The following is a 16,206-nucleotide window of genomic DNA, read 5'->3' as shown; positions in this document are numbered from 1 at the left end:
TGGGGGAGGTGAGCAGCGCACTTGCAGGAGCCAGGTCGGCGGGCGGGTCCCTCCCACAGGGAGTGGAGGGGGCTGGGACACGGCCCACTTTCCACGGGGCTAGCTCCTGGCCTCCTTGGGGCTCGTTCTCCTGGCCCCTGATTTGGAGGCGGGTGGTCTCTGGCTTCCGAGCCTCAGGCCCCTTCCTGACGTTGGTCCCAGATGGGCCAGGCCCTAGGTGACCCCAGACCTCCCAGGGCTCCAGGGGGCAGGGTGTCAGGGATGCTGGGGCAGGTGTTGGTGCCTGGCAGCCTCCGGGCCAGCGGCCCTGTCAGCAGAGCAGAGGGAAGGAAGGGAAGGACTGCGCGTCCCAGTGGGAGCTCAGGCTTTAACTGGGCGTGGGCGGGAAGAAGCAGGATCCACGAGCCACACAGTTAAGTCGTGTCTAGGAGCTGCTGCCCCTTCCCACCGTGGGTCGGTGCGTGACGGGTGGTGGAGCGTTCTGTCCCCAGGCCCGCGTGCTGCCCCTTGCCAAAGCTGTGCCAAAGCCAGTGCCGGCACTGCCGGCCGACCCCTCCTCTCTGGCCGTCCTCTCCTGGGAGTCTGGCCCGCAGGGGTGAGTCCTACTTCCTGTTCCCACTGACGACGTACCCTCAGCCACCGAGCACATACGGCGGGGCCATCGCCAGCCTGGGCAGAGCCAGCTCTCCGAGTCACAACCTCTCCCGTCCCTTCTGGTCTCAGGTCCCCCCTCTGAGCCCATTTCTTGGTCCTGTGGGGCTGTCAGAAGTGGGGAACCTCAGACAATGGGCTCTGGGGATCCCTGGGGGCACCGTGGTGACTTCAGGTGGAGCTAAGGGTCAGTAACAGGAAGGCGCCCCTCAAGACCTTGGCTGAGTTCCCTGCCCTGGGAGGTGCCTACCTCCCAGGGGAGCAGAAGGTCATGTCCGGGACCCTGTGCTGCAGGCCCGCGGGCGAGGCTGCCCCTCGCTTCTTCCTCCCGGAAACGAGGCTGCCCCTGGAAGGTGGCTTGCCCGTTGTCCTCACAGCTGCAGCCGGGACCATCCCTGGGCCCTTGTGGCCTGTCACCACCAGAGCGGCGGGCTGTGGCGGAAAGAACAGTCCCTCGCTGCAGGCAGCAGGCAGGCCAGAGCCTGGAGGGAGGGTGGAGGCAGGGGAGGCCCCCCCCAGTGGCCAAGGTAGAAGCTTCCTTGTTCCCTCGTGGGGAGGGGCTGGCCGGCCTCGGGCATCTCTTGGTCACAGAGGGGAAATAGAAGTCTGGCCCGGGCTCCCAGCCCCAGCCATGCCACCACCTGGCCATGGGAGCCCCGGGGTCTCTTGCGGAGGCTTTAGTTTGCCTGTGAGAGGGGACAGTGGCACCAGTCTCTCCCCAAAAGGGTTAAGGGACCATGAAAGATCTTTGTCAGCCCACGGGTGACAGCGTGCTGCAGAGCTGAGCTGCCCGGCAGGAACGTCACCTGGGCAGGGTCAGCGCCGGCAGGTGTGGCTGGGGCAGCGCCTAGCTGACAGCGGCCCCTCCCCACCCTCCTTGGGGAGCTCCTCTGAGGCCCCTGCCCCAGGTCAGACCCTCCCCGGCCTGGTGCAGCCTGCTGCCGACTGGGGGTTCACCCGGGTGCGAGGCTCCGCCGTCACTGAGGTGCTGAGGTCGGCTGAGAGCCTGGGCGCCGATGCGGTAATGGCAGGGTGGGCCTTCCGGGGTGCCGGCGTGTTCCCAGGGAAGGAAGATTCTGCTGTCTCCAGGTGCTGGGGTCTCCCCGGCTTCTTAGCATGAAGAGTCCGTGGTGCTTTTGTGACTTAGCCTCGGAAGTCATACAGCCTCGCCTCTGCCCTGTTGGTTACGGCACTTCCGGAGGCCTGTGCGGGCCCACCCCTTGGTGGGGGCATGTCAGGGTCCCTTCTTAGGAGAAGCACAGCAGGTATGTCGGGGTGGCCATCTCTGGGAGGTGCAGCTTCCAGGCCCCCCCCCCCCAACACACATGCCATTTCGTGGACCACACTTTCCCCGTCCCTGTCCTCCAGCTGTCCTGGCTCTTTGCGCACGCTGGCACAGACACTCGAGCAGCTTGCTCCTTTACCTTTAGGTCTTGGCTCAAATGTTGGCCGTCTAGAGTTCCAGTGTCTCTCTCCTTTGTCTAGCATACTGTTCAGTGCATCATGTTAGTATTTATTTCTCTTCGTGAGAATGAAGCCCCACGGAGGCAGGGATCCTTGTCTGTTTAGTCACTGCAGCGGTCCCAGCACCACAAAGGACACATGATGCTCTCTGGGCACTTGATGACTGTTCCTCGAACAAGCAAATAGACCAGTGGAAGGATGAGGGATGGATGGATGGGAGACGGATGGTAGGTGGACAGATAAGCGGATGGATGGATGGGTGGATGGATGGTGTGTAGGTGGATGGATGGGGGGGTGGATGGATGAATGTGTCTTAAGTGTTGGGACTCCACAGCAGATCTGTGACTTAATGAGAGGGCTCTGTTGCCTTTATTTATATGCATCATTTTAGCAGCCCCCACAAAAGCTCTGTGAGAGTGAGCACTCCCGTGTTCCACTTTTATCGGAGACGGAGCGGAGGCTTAGAGAAGCCGCGTCACTTGGCCCGGCCATGCAGCTCGTGTGTGGCAGAGCAGGGATTCGAGCCCAAGCTGCCTGACTCAGGAGCGGGGCTGTGCAGCCGGCTGGCTGCAGTGTCTGACCCCTGCCTCTCAGCCTCTCTCCCAGATGGGAAGGATGCAGGCGGTCGCCGAGGGGGGCCAGGAGCCGGGAGTGGAAGGAGCCAGCCCCTGAGCCCCAGCCCTGCCCTGCCCACGGCCACGTAATCCTGGTTGAGGCTGGCTCTTCCTGTCCGGAGGGAGGGCAGTGCCTCGTCTCCCAGGGTGGGGGGAGGTCGAATGAGATGGGCGCGTGCCCCTAGCCACTGCCAGCGTGGGGCAGGCTTGCCGGGCTCGGGTCTGGCTGACCGCACCGGAGCCCTAGTCGTCTGTCCGCTCCCAGCCTGGGCAGCTCCCCCGGGCCGGACGGCCGTGTCTGCGCGGGGCTCCCCCCCTAGCCCACCTCACCTGATCTCACCTGTGAGGACTGGTGCTCCCTGCCCCCTCCGGAGCCGTGTGCACCTGACCCAGCACACCAGCTGGTCTGTTGCCATGGCTGCCTGGCAGGCCTGGGAGGGAGGAGGCTGGGGAGAAGGCAGAGCCACGGGGCCCAGCTACCCTCCCTGAAGGTGGCATTGTGCAGCCAGAAGGCGGGGGGCGGGGAGGGGGTGACGTGGCTGATACCTATAAATATGGGAATAAATCAGTAAAGTTTGGCTGTTCCATTAACTGGAACAGTCGTGTTCATAGGCGGATGGTTGCCAAGATTCTAATTATAAGAAGAGATCGCGTAATAGAAAAAGCGCAGTGGTATTTTCTTTCTTTTCCGTCTTGAAAGTGAAGGAACGCACAGGTGTGCGCACGCACACACACACACACACACACACGCACGCACGCATGCTTATCGAGGTTTTATTATGTCCCGTGCAAGGTTGTTATTACGTGGTGCCAGCAAAAGAACAGAAAAAAAAATTCCATGAGAGCTTTTAACGAGCCCTAGTTTTAGAAGCAATCAGGAAAATAATGGCATGATTTAAACATTTACTAAGTTAAGGTGTTTTGAGTCTCTCCGTCACCCACTCTCCCGCTTTCTGGTGCCCACGCCAGGCGCACGGCTCCCAGCGCCCACCGCCCTCGCGCACCACAGCCGCTGCCGCTTGACGTCCCTGGTGGGCGCCGTCCTTGGGTGGCTCTGGGGGCTTCCGGGCCCCCAGTGGAAGCTCACCTTCAGGCCCGTGGGCAGCCTGGCCCCGAGCTGTGCCCGTGCGTGGCTCCCACCCCGGCTCCTGGTGGGATCTGCTTCTCAGGGGTGCCCCTGGGCCTGCCTGGGAGTTGGGCCCGCCTGCCCTCGGCGTCCTCCTCCGGGAGCTGAGTGAGGCCTGCCTGCCAGGGTCCCGGGCGCCCGGGACAGGGGCTGGGGGGACACTTGTCAGTGTCAGTTGCCTTTGCCCAGATGTTCCCTTTCTGCATGCTGCCTTCTGCTGCTGGGGTGCCCGTCTGCACCTCCTCCCGTGGGCCCTCCCTGTCCCGGCACATCTCGGGGGCTCTGTCCCCGGAGCCTGCCTAGTCCTCATGACCCCCATCCATTCTGCAAACAGCCACTGGATGCCGGGGCGAATGAGACACGAACCCCTCACCGCAGGGATGTCCCAGTGCCTCTGAGCCATCCTTTAGGAGCCACAGAACCAGGCACAGCTGTGGGACCACCTGTCTGGGGAGCACGGCTGCCCTGCCAGGGCCCCCGCAGGGAAGCCATCGGAACGCAGCCCTGCCCTGTGGTCTTGTCTGCTGTTCGTGGTGGGTGTGTGCATCCTGCTTGCCTCACCGGGCTGGCCCTACACAGGGGCCCGGCAGTCAGCCCGGCCCCCTCGCGGCGTCCCTGTCCTCCCGCTCCCGTGCCTGAAGCCCTCAGACCTGGCAGAGACCAGCTGCAGCACGTGGGGCTTTGGGACACTCTCACAGCCCTCGTTCCTCCCCCACAGGGCTCACTTGCTTTGTTGAGCAAGGAGGGTCTTTATTCAAAAGGATCGTTACAAGCAGGTGTCTCCCATCAGGTGAACTCCGGGGCCATAGGCTGTGCATATGCCCCTAGAGCCGGGGAGCGGGGATCCTCTTGTGTCTGGTGGAGGGGTGGGTGAGGTGTCTGGGTTAGGGGGTGTCCAGGCCCGGGCAGCAGACACACTGAGCTCAGAGTCTGTTCCCAAGCCTTTTGTCCTGACAGGCCAGGGGGATGATGAGCATTCAGCACAGGGTGGGAACAAGGGCTCTGCGTCTGGCCTGGTCCTGGGTGAACAGGGGGTGTCCTTGAGTCTGTCCCATGTGGCGAACGGGTCTAAGTCACACGGGGAAGGGATTCTCTGCTTAGGGCATTTTCCAGAACACAAAAGGGATGGGATGGGGAGGGGGCGGTTCTCGGTGTCACTGTTTCCGGGAGCCCAGCCTGAGCTGCCGTTCAGGACGGATGACGTTCTGTTTATGTGTTGCTGAATGACGGAGAGCATCGTGTGTTACGGGTCTGGGGGGTGGAGCAGGGCCTCAGGATGGTCTGCTGGGACGAGGGCCAGCCTTGGTCCTGCAGAGTCGGCTGAGCCATCCGCTCGGGGGCAGGTGAGGGTCAGGGGTCTGAGCGTTGGGCGTTTTGAAAAGAGGGAGGCCCAGAATAAAGAAGGGTGTGTGTGTGACAGGTGACCTTGACCGCCAAGGGGCCTGTGAGTGGGAACCTCCCAGGCGCGCAGCCCTGAGTTGCGGGTGCCCTTGACCCGTGGTCCAGCGTGGGTCACCCCGCGTAAGATCCCCTCCTCCATCCTGCTGCCGCCCCAGGCACCGAGGGCACCGAGGGCTCCGGGAACCCCCGCTCGTGCCAGCAGACCACGCCGTCTCTGCTCCGGGTTGCCGGTCCACTGGGCCAGTTGGGAGCAGCCAGCAGGCCCAGGTGGCAGTCCACCCGGCTCCGTCTGTCCCTCGATCAGGGCCCCACGTGCGGGCCCGGCAGGTGTTACGCTGTGGTTGGGGGCGAGGGCGGGGACCCGGATGGGCACCCCCGGCCTGAGCTGCCGGGCCGTGGATGGCTCTGGCGGTGTGCTGAGGGCTCCCCGCCGCAGGAACCCCCTGCCTGGGACAAGTCGGGCCCCGGCAGGGAAGGTGTGTGAGGCCGGCCGTCAGCCTCGGCACCGGTGTGTCTGCAGGTGGGAAGACGGCCTCGGCCGCCGCGTCTGTAAGGGAGGTCTCCCCCGAAGCCCAGAACGTGAGCCAGATGGGGCCTCTGTGCTCCGTCTGGGCCTGTCCCAGCCTGTTGGGGTCAGTGCCGTGCTAGTGGCCGTACGGTGGCCACCTCTACCCTGGCAGGCCCCGAGGGGGGCCCCGGGCTCGTGTCCCCTGCTCAACGATGCCCCTCTTTGCCCTCTCCTTTGCTGAGGCTGTGTCCCTGTGGGCCGGACAGGGCCGCGGGCAGCACCACGCCAGCCGTGGCCCTCAGCGGCCCCTGCCCATGGGAAGCAACGCCGGACGTGCCCATTAATCCCACCCGTGCAAGCGGCCGCGCCACACGACCTCCCTGTGTCACTCCAGCAGTGCCGTCTGGGTGGGCGGTAACCTGGGTCAGGTGATTTGCTGCTCACCGTTTATCAGCCACATGCCCTTGGGAGAGTCCCTTAACCTGTGGGTGACTTGGTTTCCCTGCCTGACCTGTCTGCAAAGTGGGAGTACCAGAAGGCGTGCTTACACACAATAAGGGGGGACTGAGTTAGCATAGAAAGGCCCCCAAGAGTCGAGTCCAAGTGCATCCAGGGCCAGCCTCGTGTGAGAGAAGCCTCAGTGGCAAGGTCAGGGTTGGGTGTGGCCGGTCTGTGCCTAGCCTCTGACAGGGTTGGGGCGGAAGCTGGGGAATCTGGGCGGCAGACAGTCTGACTGAGGCCCCGCTGGGCCTGCAGCCTTTATCTTGTGACCTTGACGTCTCCACGTGAGGGTGGAGCCTAGGTTGGGTGTCCCCCCCCCCCCCCCCCCACGACCGGTGGCCTCACTCAGGGGAGGCTGTGGTGACCGAGATCCCAGAAATGGGCCCAGGCCCAGGGCTACCCAGCACCCACTCACCTGCTGCAGTCCCCGGGGCTGAGGCCCACAGGCTCCACACTGACGGCCACCCTCCCGGCCACGGGCCGCTGCCACAGGGTGGCCATCTGCCTGCACCATGGTTAAGCCTGTAATTGAATTGTAGTCGGTAGCACACGTGGGTTTGAGATCATGCTAATTGCCTCATTTCCGAGAACACTCCTAAAAAGAGAATGAATTGCCCCGTAATATTTTGCAGTGACCCCTGTGGAAATCGATCTAAGTTCCAGAATGAGCTGTAGAGTGGGTGGGCCTGGGGTAGGGTTCTCACCGCCCCCTCCCCGCCCCTCTCACTGGCCTGGAGGAGCCTTCCCTGACTGGGGCTCATCCCTGGCCACAAGTCAGGCACTGGAGGAGGAAGCTTTGGTTTGGATCACACGATAGGTGAGGAAACCTGGCCCCGAGGTGAACGGTCTTGCCCAGGGCGACCTGGCTGGCCAGTGGAAGAGCTGGTCCCTGCAGGGTGGCATTCAGAAAAAGGGTGGCCTTGGAGCCAGTGGGCCCCGGTGCCAGTACCAGCCCTCCCCCCGTCTGAGAGGCCCCGGAGGTCACGGAGCCTCTTGAGCGCCCAACGTCTACTGTCAGTTGGGCGTTTTGACCTGGCCTCAGGATGCTGTGTGACATGCCCCCAGCATGTGGCCTGTGAACGGTGTGGCCGTGTCCCTCACAGGCATCACTGCTAGCTCCCTGGCAAGTGGAGTTAAGCAGTTGGGCAGCATGGAGGAGTGAGGTGCCCCAGACCCCCCTGGGCCAAATTTCTAGTCCTTGCCCTGTTCACCAGCTCCATGAAGCCACTCAGTCTTTCCATGGCAGTGGGACTGCCATCCATCCACCATCCGCTGTGTGTCATCCACCCACCTACCGTCTCCATCCGTCTCTCCATCATCCGTCCATCCGTCCATCCATCTATCCACCCCTCCATCTAGCCATTCTTCTGCCCACGTCTACCCACCTATCCATCATCCACCCACCACCCGCTCATCCATCCACCCATCGTTTACTCATCCACCCGTCCACCATCTACCGACTCATCTGTTCATCCACCCGTCCACTGTCCATCCGTCCACCTGCCTCTCCATCCACCCACCCACCCACCCACCGTCTCCTCATCTACTCATCCACTGTTCATCCATGCATCCACCCTCTGTCCATCCATTATTCATCCACCATCCAGTCATACATCTGTCTATCCATCCATCAGCCCATCCTGCTTCTTCAGGATTTATTGAGTGGCACCCGTGTGCTGCCTTATGCCAGGTGCTGGCTGTACAGAGAGGGAAAGGTGTCCTTCTATCAAGGAGCCCCAAAGCAAGTGTGGGAAACAAGGGGTCTACAGGACTGATGGGCCTGTAGGAGGTGCCGGCAGTGTTGGTGACACTGCTCTGCACCTGACTGCAGCTCTCTGAGGGCCAACCCTGGGTCCTCTGTACCCAGTGAGGGAGCTTACAGCCCTGGGATTCTCAGAGAGCTTGGGGTTTGGCCTTGGAGTCAGGAAACAGTATTCACATCCCAGCCCTGTCTCTGACTTGGTTGGGAGGGGGGACCCTAGGCTCTCTTGGCTTTCACCTAGCACCCCCTGATGGCTGTGCCCTTGACCACTGCACCTAACACCTGCCTTCTTGTTTCCACAGAGTGACTTGTTGGATGTAAATCAGATTATCAAGGACTTGGCCTCCATGGTGTCAGAGCAAGGAGATGCCATTGGTGGGTATCTGAGCCACCTGCCCCACAGACCCTTGCCCTTTCCGCCAGGTGTGGGCAGGGCTGCCTCCTGGATGAATGAGACCCAGGGCAGTTCCAGGGGTCTGAGTATCTGCTGCCCTCCTTCTCCATGTCCCCAGGTCTCCCCAGCCCCTGAGGAAGGCTGGAGTCAGGGAGCCTTGTGCGAGAGGGTGGCCCATCCATTCTGCTCATTGAAGAGCCCGGGCCTTTCTCCCACCCAGGGACCCCCCCCCCCCTGCCGCCCCCCGGCGAGGGCAAACTGTCCTTGGGTGGGGGAGGGGTCGAGGCTGCAGCAGGTGCCTCGGCAGAGAGCACTGGACATGTGGCGCCCAGAGTCACCTTGGAGGGGCCGCTTCTTGGGAAATGGGTGCCGTGGGGGCAGGGCCGTGCCGGGAGCAGGCTGATGTCCCTGCTGTTTCTGTGTTCCCTCCCCATGAGGACCTCAGCCCCCCTCAGCCTGGCCTCTGCACCCCACGTGGCTACGTGGGCCCTCCTACTGTTCGCGTGCCTGGGCACCCTGAGTGTGTGGTGTAGGCCAGAGCCGCTGGCCGGCATAGGCAGCCCCCCGCCAGCCTCTGCACCCCCGTTCCAAGGTTCTGGCATCCAGCCCGGCCGTCCCCCTGGCCATGCTGCACCCCCAGGGGAGGGTGGGGCCGGCTCCCTCCTGGGGCTGCTGTCCGGCAGGCTTCCCCTTCCCTCCTTCTCAGAGCCTGGGCTGCAGGCAGGGGTTTGCTCGACAGCTGGACAGCGGGCGGCTCCAGCGTGCCCTCGAGGCGCTCTCTCCCCAGGCCCCTGCCTGGGCCCACGCCCCCCACCCCTCGCCCCCATTGGCCTCAGCACAGCTGCTGCAGCTGGTTCCACCTCTGGCTGGCTGTCTCTGGGCATGCAGAGTGCGTGTCCACTCCAGATGGATACCCGCATGTCACCCAGATGGTCACTCAGTCCCCATGACAGGCTGATCGGGAGGGGCCGTCTCCAGGCGGGGAAGAGGAGAGGGACAGGCAAGGGCTGACCTGTGGCAACTGTGGTCCGGGCCTGGGGACCGGAGTAGCTGGGACTTCGGCATCCCGCCGCGTGCTGACGTGGGTGATCCCACCACGATGGATGACGGGCAGGGGCCTGTGTGCGCTCTTGTGGACACAGTGCACGCCTGGGGTTGTGAGCCGGGCGGTGCTCTGCTGTTCCCGGCCCGCCTGCTCCTTCAGCCTCTGGTGCCTTTCCAGGGTCCAGCAGCGGCAGGGCCACGTGCCGGCAGAGCTCCAGCCCCGAGCCAGCCGTGGCGCCCCTGCGGCCGGGCCCTCACTCCCGCACCAAGACGCGCAAGCCCAACTTCAGCCCCCAGGAGACGGAGGTGCTGGTGCAGAGGGTGGCCCGCCACTACCCGCTGCTGTTCGGGGCGCTGCGGGGCACACCCTCCCGGAAGCACCGAGTGTGGAGCAAGATCCTGCAGGCCGTGAACGCTCTGGGCTACTGCCGGAGGGACCTGGGCGACCTCAAGCACAAGTGGAGGGACCTGCGAGGGGCCGTGCGCAAGAAGCTGGCCGAGCGCCCGCGGGCCCCCGGCCTCGTCCTCACCCCTGTCGAGCGCATGGTGGCCGAGACCTTCTCGGCCCCAGCCCCCCTAGGCGAGGGCCAGGCTGCCGAGCCCCTGCCAAGTAAGTGGCCCCCACCACCCCGGGCCTGCCCCCCACCCCCGTGCCCAGGCTTCTGGGGAGTAGGACGCTCAGGGGAGGGCTGCGGGCCCGTGGGCGTGACCACCACCCACGTGGGGCCTTTCTGGTTCCAGATGGGAAACTGAGCCTCGGGTCGGGGAGGGGCCGGCCCACGTGGGGAGCAAAGGAGCTGGGGCTCAAAGTCAGGCTCATCCTGGCCCCAAGCTGGGACCCTTCTGGGGGTGCCCCCACCGTGACACAGCACAGCCAGGTGCCTCTGGAGGCTCAGGGAGCAGACGACGAGGGGCCGTGCTCCTCTCCCTGCCCCCACTTAGTGCCACTCTCCTGGTGTGAAGCAGGGGAGACCACCCCTGACCTCTGACCCCTTCCTGTGCTCTCATTGTGGGGGCTCTTCTCCCCAGGGCCCCTCAGGCCCCAGACCAGGCCAGGCCGGTCTCCGGTGGCTCTCAGCTTCCCAAGGTACACTGACGCCCCACCCTGAGCCCGCGTGCCCGCCCACAGGGCCCCCCTTTGCTGGAAGTTTCTGTGCCTGGTGAGGCAAGCATAGGGTGCTCGATGGGCTCTTCTGCCACACCCAGCCTCCTCTGGCCTCCAGAGTGGTGCCGCCTTGGACTTCTGTGCCGCCTCCTTCAGTGCCCCCTCCTGCTGTTCCTCCTCCTCAAGACACCTCTGCACGTCCTGGTCATTCTGCTCGGGGGCTGCGCCCCTCCTCACGGCCAAGACGAACCCTGCGCTTCTCGGGCTGCTGCTGGAAGCATGGTGGGGATGAAGCCTGGAGCAGGACGGCTCCCTCTTGAAGGCCGCGGCGTGGACCGCAGGACTCAGCCCTGCAGAGACAGGGCCACGAGCCCCTGATGATGGATGGCCGCTTCGGAGCTGCTGGTGGACCCGCTGGGGGACGTGGTGTGGACCTGCTGCCGTCCCTGGGGGCTGGCCTTGATCGCAGCCAGCCTGTCATCCTGGGGGGCGCCCCACTCTCCTTACAGGCAGAGCAAGACCCGGTTTTGGGGTCCAGGGTGTGCCCACTGGAGGGGGTGCTGGCAGAGGTGGCACTGGTGTGCCCGGACCCACCCCCCGAGTCCCCAGCCCTGGAGCAGGGCAGGAACTTGGTGTCTGTGTTGCTCCTGAAGGTCCCCTGTGCTGGCTGATGGTGGGGCCCAGTCCAGCCCAGACAACTCTGTCTGCCCTATTGAGCCAGGCGCCCCCTTCCCTAGACCCTGCAGCCCCATGGGGACAGCTGACTGACCGGTCTCTTAGCGCTTTGGGCTCCTCCTGGGAGTGTCCCTCCTGGGACAGTGCTGATTGTCACCGAATGGGAATGCATGGGGCCGGCCTCCCTGGCAGGGCTGAGCTATGAGGCAGGGAGGTGGCTGCAAAGCCTGATCGGTGGGGGGGGTGGGGGGGTTGTGCAGAGACCGATGCTGAAGGTCCCACCAGTTCCTCCATCTGGGTCAGCATTGGCCCAGGGGCTGGGGCAGGGTCAGGCTTGCAGGGGCCCCGTCAAGGCCACAGGGGTGAGGACAGCCAGCTGACAGTGTTGTGGGGCCTCCACAGGGTGCTATCTGCTGCACCTTGGGGTGCATCCCCCTGATTTCTGTCCATGTTTGGGGGAGCAGTGCTAATGGGGGGTCTGTTTGGGCCCTGGAGGCCTGGCCCGGTGCCCAGATGCCCTGTAGCTCTCCGCAGCAGAGCCCTGCAAGGCAGCTCCCACTGAGCAGCCCTGCAGGGGGCCTGGGGGTCAGCTCAGGGCTCCTGCAATTTGCCCTTGACCCACCTGGGATCTTCAAGGTGAGGCAGAGGCCGTGTGCTTCGCGGCCAGCGGAGCACTGGGGTGCCCCATGCCTGCCTGGCTGCCCCTGGGGCTCAGGACGAGGGAGCTGGCTGTGAGCGGGTGGCCAGGGGTAGAACTGTGATCTGGGGAGGGCTCTGCTGGCTGAGTGCTGAGTGCGCCCGTTCCTGGTCTGAGCTGGGCTTCAGCTGTGGGGACCACTTGTGAATCCGGGCAGTATTGTACCATCAGAGTTGGGCTCTCGGTGTCCCCAGGACCTTGCTGGGTGCAGACCAGACCTGGGCTCTGTCGGAGCTTGAGCGCAGGGTCCTGGGGCAGCCCAGGCTCCGTGTGGTTGCCGGGCACGGGAGAGACCAGCTAGGAGTGCGGCCCCTAGCGCCCGGCACGGCCGTGGCCCTGCTGTCTTCCTGCGTGTGGTGGCAGCTGTTGCTGCCCCGTGCACCTGCCTCTTTCCTCAGCGGGAGCCAGGTGGGGCTGCTGCCGCCCATGGCCTGAGGGTGCAAGGTGGCTTCTTGGCATAGGAGCTGGGCCGTGGCGGGGGCGGGGGCCTGGATGGACGCTGGGGGGTGGGCGCTGCACTTGCGGGAGAAGCAGGGGCGACCCGGCGCAAGGAGGGGCCAAGCTCTCCTTCCTCTCCTTCCAGTGGGGCTTTGCGTGGAGGGGCCGTGCTTAGTCCGAGGGGAAGGAGCCCCGGGAAGACACCCCCGCAGAGCGACCCACCGGGCAGAGGGCACTGTGCCCCAGAGGCACTTGTGTCCGTCTGCACCTTCTCTGTCCCCGGCCTCGGGCCTCCCGCGTCGCCCGGCTCAGGTGGTGCCCGGGGTGCCCCGGGGGAGAGGTGCCACTCAAACTTACCTGTTTCTGCCTCCGAAGTCCTAACCAAAGTTCAGGAGTTCGGAGGCCTGTCTCCTTTTCCTGGAAGAGGGGACTCCGGGCGTCTGCAGTGGCCAGCAGCGAGAGCAGCCGGTCTGGGGAGAGAGCGCCTCTTGCTATGGTCACACGCTCCCTCTGTCCGGCGCCACCAGGATCCCTGGTGGTAGGAGAGGAAACAGTGTAGCCGCATCCCTCACCGGGACTCCAACCCAGTTCCCACTGAGGGCGAACGTCCTCGTCTCAGCTCACCATTGCTCCGCACGTCCCCGCGGCCTGGCTGCATGTTCCGAATGGGTCTGGTTATGAATTCGGCACACGTTTTCATGATGCCGCCTCTTTCCCGCCAGCGTTGCTGAGTAGAATTTTCTGGTTTCCTGGGGCTGCTCTGGGCCTCGGGACGGTGGCTTAGGTGTTGCTGCCAGTGTGACGTGTCAGGGGCTGTGTGGACACCCCCACCAGGCCTGTGCCCGGAGCCCCGCGCTGAAGTGGCCAGAGGCCAACGCGTGCCGCTGCCCGGCCCCCTGCACCTGCGTTCACAGACCCGGTCACGGTCGTCCTCACGGCGGCTCTGGCCCCTTCTTAGAAGCAGGGGCCATGGTCAGGAGTTGGAGGACGGCCAAAGGGTGCAGAAAAGTAGCAGGGCCGGGCCTCTTTCCAGGCTGGCCTCCACCTTTCCCGAGTGGGTGGCCCCTGCCCCGAGGGTACCTTCTGACGGCTCTGGCGGCCAGCGCCTGCCCCAGCCAGGTGGCCCAGCGCCTTGCAGCCTCCACTTCTCTGGAGTCTGGACTCCTCACCTGGCCTCTGGTGAAGCCAGGATGGGGCCTTAGTGGCCACAGGAGGGCAGGCACCGCTCCAAGCCCCTGGGCCTGGGCTCCCTGGGCTGGCCCTCGTCACACCCTCAGGGTCTCCACTCTGTAATTGCTTCTGTTGTCTTGATTTGCAGATAGTATTGAAGCCAGCCTTGAGGCTGCGTCCTCGCACACAGAGGCGGCCAGCGAGCTCCTGGCTGGAGCCAGCCGGCACCAAGTAAGTCAGTTTGAGGGGACGGCCCGGCTGGCCTGTGGCCCCCTCTGTCCCCTATCTCCCTGGGAGGCCCAGGCCCTGCCCTGTACGTGGGAGGGGCACGCCCACAGGGTCTTTTCCGAGCCGAGGTGGACTGGTGTCCGGGAGGGGAGAGGCAGGACGGCGGGGTCTGCACCCAGGACGCTGTGCACGGTCGCCCGCCGTCTGCACCCCCGCGAAGGCAGGCGGCCAGGGCCTTGCCAGCTAGCTCTGTGGAAGCTGCAGGGAGGGAATTGGTGGAGAGTGAGAGCGGCGCCCGCCCGGGAGGTCTCACTGTGTGGGTGCCCACCCATGGTTTCCCAGGAGCACACTCACCGAGGTGCCCTATGGAAAGCTCTGAGGTCTCTTCTCCCCAGAAGGGCGACGTGTGTCGGGCAGTGTCTGCCTCGTTCCCAGAGGGAACCGGCCGTGGAGAGGGCTCCTCCGACCCTCCTGTTCCTGCACCTGCAGTCTAGGTGCCTGTGTGTTTCGGGTCTGCCTTTGGCCTGGCCCCGGGCTGGAAGCTGGGAGGGACCCTCCCTTCTTGGAGCCAGTGGAGCTTGGCTTGGGACCAGTTGGGTGGCTCAGAGGGAGAGAGAGCAAATATCAGACCTTCGTTCGCTTGCGACGGGGCTTAGAGCGGCCTTGGGGACGGACCACTGGGCCTCTGTGCTGACCCGCGGTGACCACGTGAGCACCTGATTAGGCCAGGCGGGCTTGGGCCTTGGTCCAGCCGGGAGGGAGGGCTCGGGAGCCAGAGCCCATTCACTCGTCACTTACACACTGGCCCTCTGCTCCACGCTGGGCTCTGACACGCAGATGGACCCCACGGAGCCCTCCTCTCCACCAGTGGACATCCTAAGGGTGGGGTGGGGCGGCGCGGATGGTCCAGCCTGGCGACAGGGGGACCCTGGGCTAGCGGAGCAGGGACGGCTTCCTGGGAGAGTACACGCTCCGTCCTGAAGGCCAAGTGGGATCGTCTCGGTGGAAAGGACGCTGTGCTCGGAGGCCAAAGGAGGAGCTGCCCGGGCAAGCTCAGGATGCCACACACAGGCTGGACGTGACCCCTGTGTGGGGGCCGTGGCGGGCAGGAGCAAGGCAGAGGGCTCCCGGGAGAGGTGGGCGGGTGGTTCCCTGGGCTCTCGTTCCCCGGGTCTCTGGGAAGCCAAAGCTGTGTCGGCTTCCTCTTTTTTCCGTCAGTGGCCGTCAGACTTGAAGTCAGGGTGCCTATGGGTGGGTCACATGTGGGAGCTGGTCAGTGCCACACCAGGAGAAGACAGGGGCCATGGCAAGGTCTCATCTGCAAGATGGGAGCAGAGGCAAGAGAACAGCAGCTCGGTGCTCCCCGCCGGCCCATGGCCCCTGCCACCTTGTGGTACACCGAGGGCAGCCAGGCCCTCACCTGGGGCCTCTCCACCAGGCTTGGTCCTTCCGGGGCCTCCCGGAGCGGAAGGTTCAGGTTGCGAATGAAGCGACACAGACTTGCCAGAAGCTCGGGGCCCGGCCTGTCTCTGATGGAGACTCTCCCGAGTGGCAGCGCCTGCCCGAAGCCCTGACCAACAGAAAGCCTCGTCTTGAGAGGGAAGCAACAGGCCGGCAGGGTGGCCCCCTCCACGAATGCCCTGGGGCCATCCGAGCAGGACCTGCAGATGCCAGGACTCCAGAAAGAAGGTGTGACAGCAGAGCAGGAGGAGCAGCAGGAGGCGGTGGAGGTGGCATGGGGGGCCACCTGTGTCCACGGACACCTCATCAGGCCCAGACCCCTACCCCAGCCCCATGTTGCTCATCGGACCCTGTCCTCTGGGGTGATGCTGTCACCACCCCATTTCCGTGGCAGTTCAGGAGCCCCTGTGCCCTAGGTGAGGTGAGTGGGGCTCAGACTGACAGGTGTGGCCCAAAGCTGCTGCCACGCAGGCATGTCCTTCCTCTCACCTCCTCTGGATGGAGGGGTGGAAGTGTGCACCAAGACAGGGCATGACATAGCCCCACGTTTCAGGTTCAGGTTTTCCCTGGGGCATTGACCAACGTAACCTCCACACCCAGACAGGAGGGAGGATTAGTCCTTAGCCAGACCTTTCAGGTGCAGATTGGGGACTGAAGGTCCAGAGCAAAAGGGTTTCCCAAAGCCACATGGGTCTCAAGAGGGAAAGCTGATTTTGGAGCCTGGGCTGTAGGATTGCATGTCCAGGGCTTTTCCTGCTGCACTGGGAAAGCTTTGCTTCATGTACACCCCCCCTCCCCCCTCCTGGAACATCTACTTGCTGGAGGAGTGCACTCAGAGGTTGGTGGATGGGTTCCTGGATGGATGGGTAGATGAATGGAGGCATGGATGGACGGATGGGTGAATAGCCATAGGTAAATGGGTGGGTGGATGGAGGAAGGATGGATGGATGGATGGATGGATGGATGG

At 64.3% G+C, this 16,206-nt stretch overlaps 1 protein-coding gene across 21 annotated transcripts in view; it reads left to right on the top strand.

The window, feature by feature from the left end:
* Positions 1 to 16,206, top strand: part of TSNARE1 (t-SNARE domain containing 1) — a 104,192-nt gene that overhangs the window by 85,558 nt on the left and 2,428 nt on the right. For 14 of the 21 annotated variants that reach the window (XM_047842102.1, XM_047842118.1, XM_047842110.1 and 11 more), the window contains 4 exons: positions 8,330 to 8,402; positions 9,644 to 10,075; positions 13,699 to 13,781; positions 15,217 to 15,660. In XM_047842102.1, the coding sequence (XP_047698058.1) occupies positions 8,330 to 8,402; positions 9,644 to 10,075; positions 13,699 to 13,781; positions 15,217 to 15,660 (1,032 nt within the window). Of the gene's footprint in view, positions 1 to 8,329; positions 8,403 to 9,643; positions 10,076 to 10,688; positions 11,418 to 13,698; positions 13,782 to 14,996; positions 15,661 to 16,206 lie in introns of those variants that run through there. The other 7 variants (XM_047842121.1, XM_047842122.1, XM_047842115.1 and 4 more) reach the window with 6 other exon arrangements.

This window comes from Prionailurus viverrinus, chromosome F2, assembly GCF_022837055.1.
Source record: "Prionailurus viverrinus isolate Anna chromosome F2, UM_Priviv_1.0, whole genome shotgun sequence".
Classification (NCBI taxonomy): Eukaryota; Metazoa; Chordata; class Mammalia; order Carnivora; family Felidae; genus Prionailurus; species Prionailurus viverrinus.
Note: the sequence above shows the minus strand (reverse complement) of the source record. Positions and strands in the feature narration are given on the sequence as shown.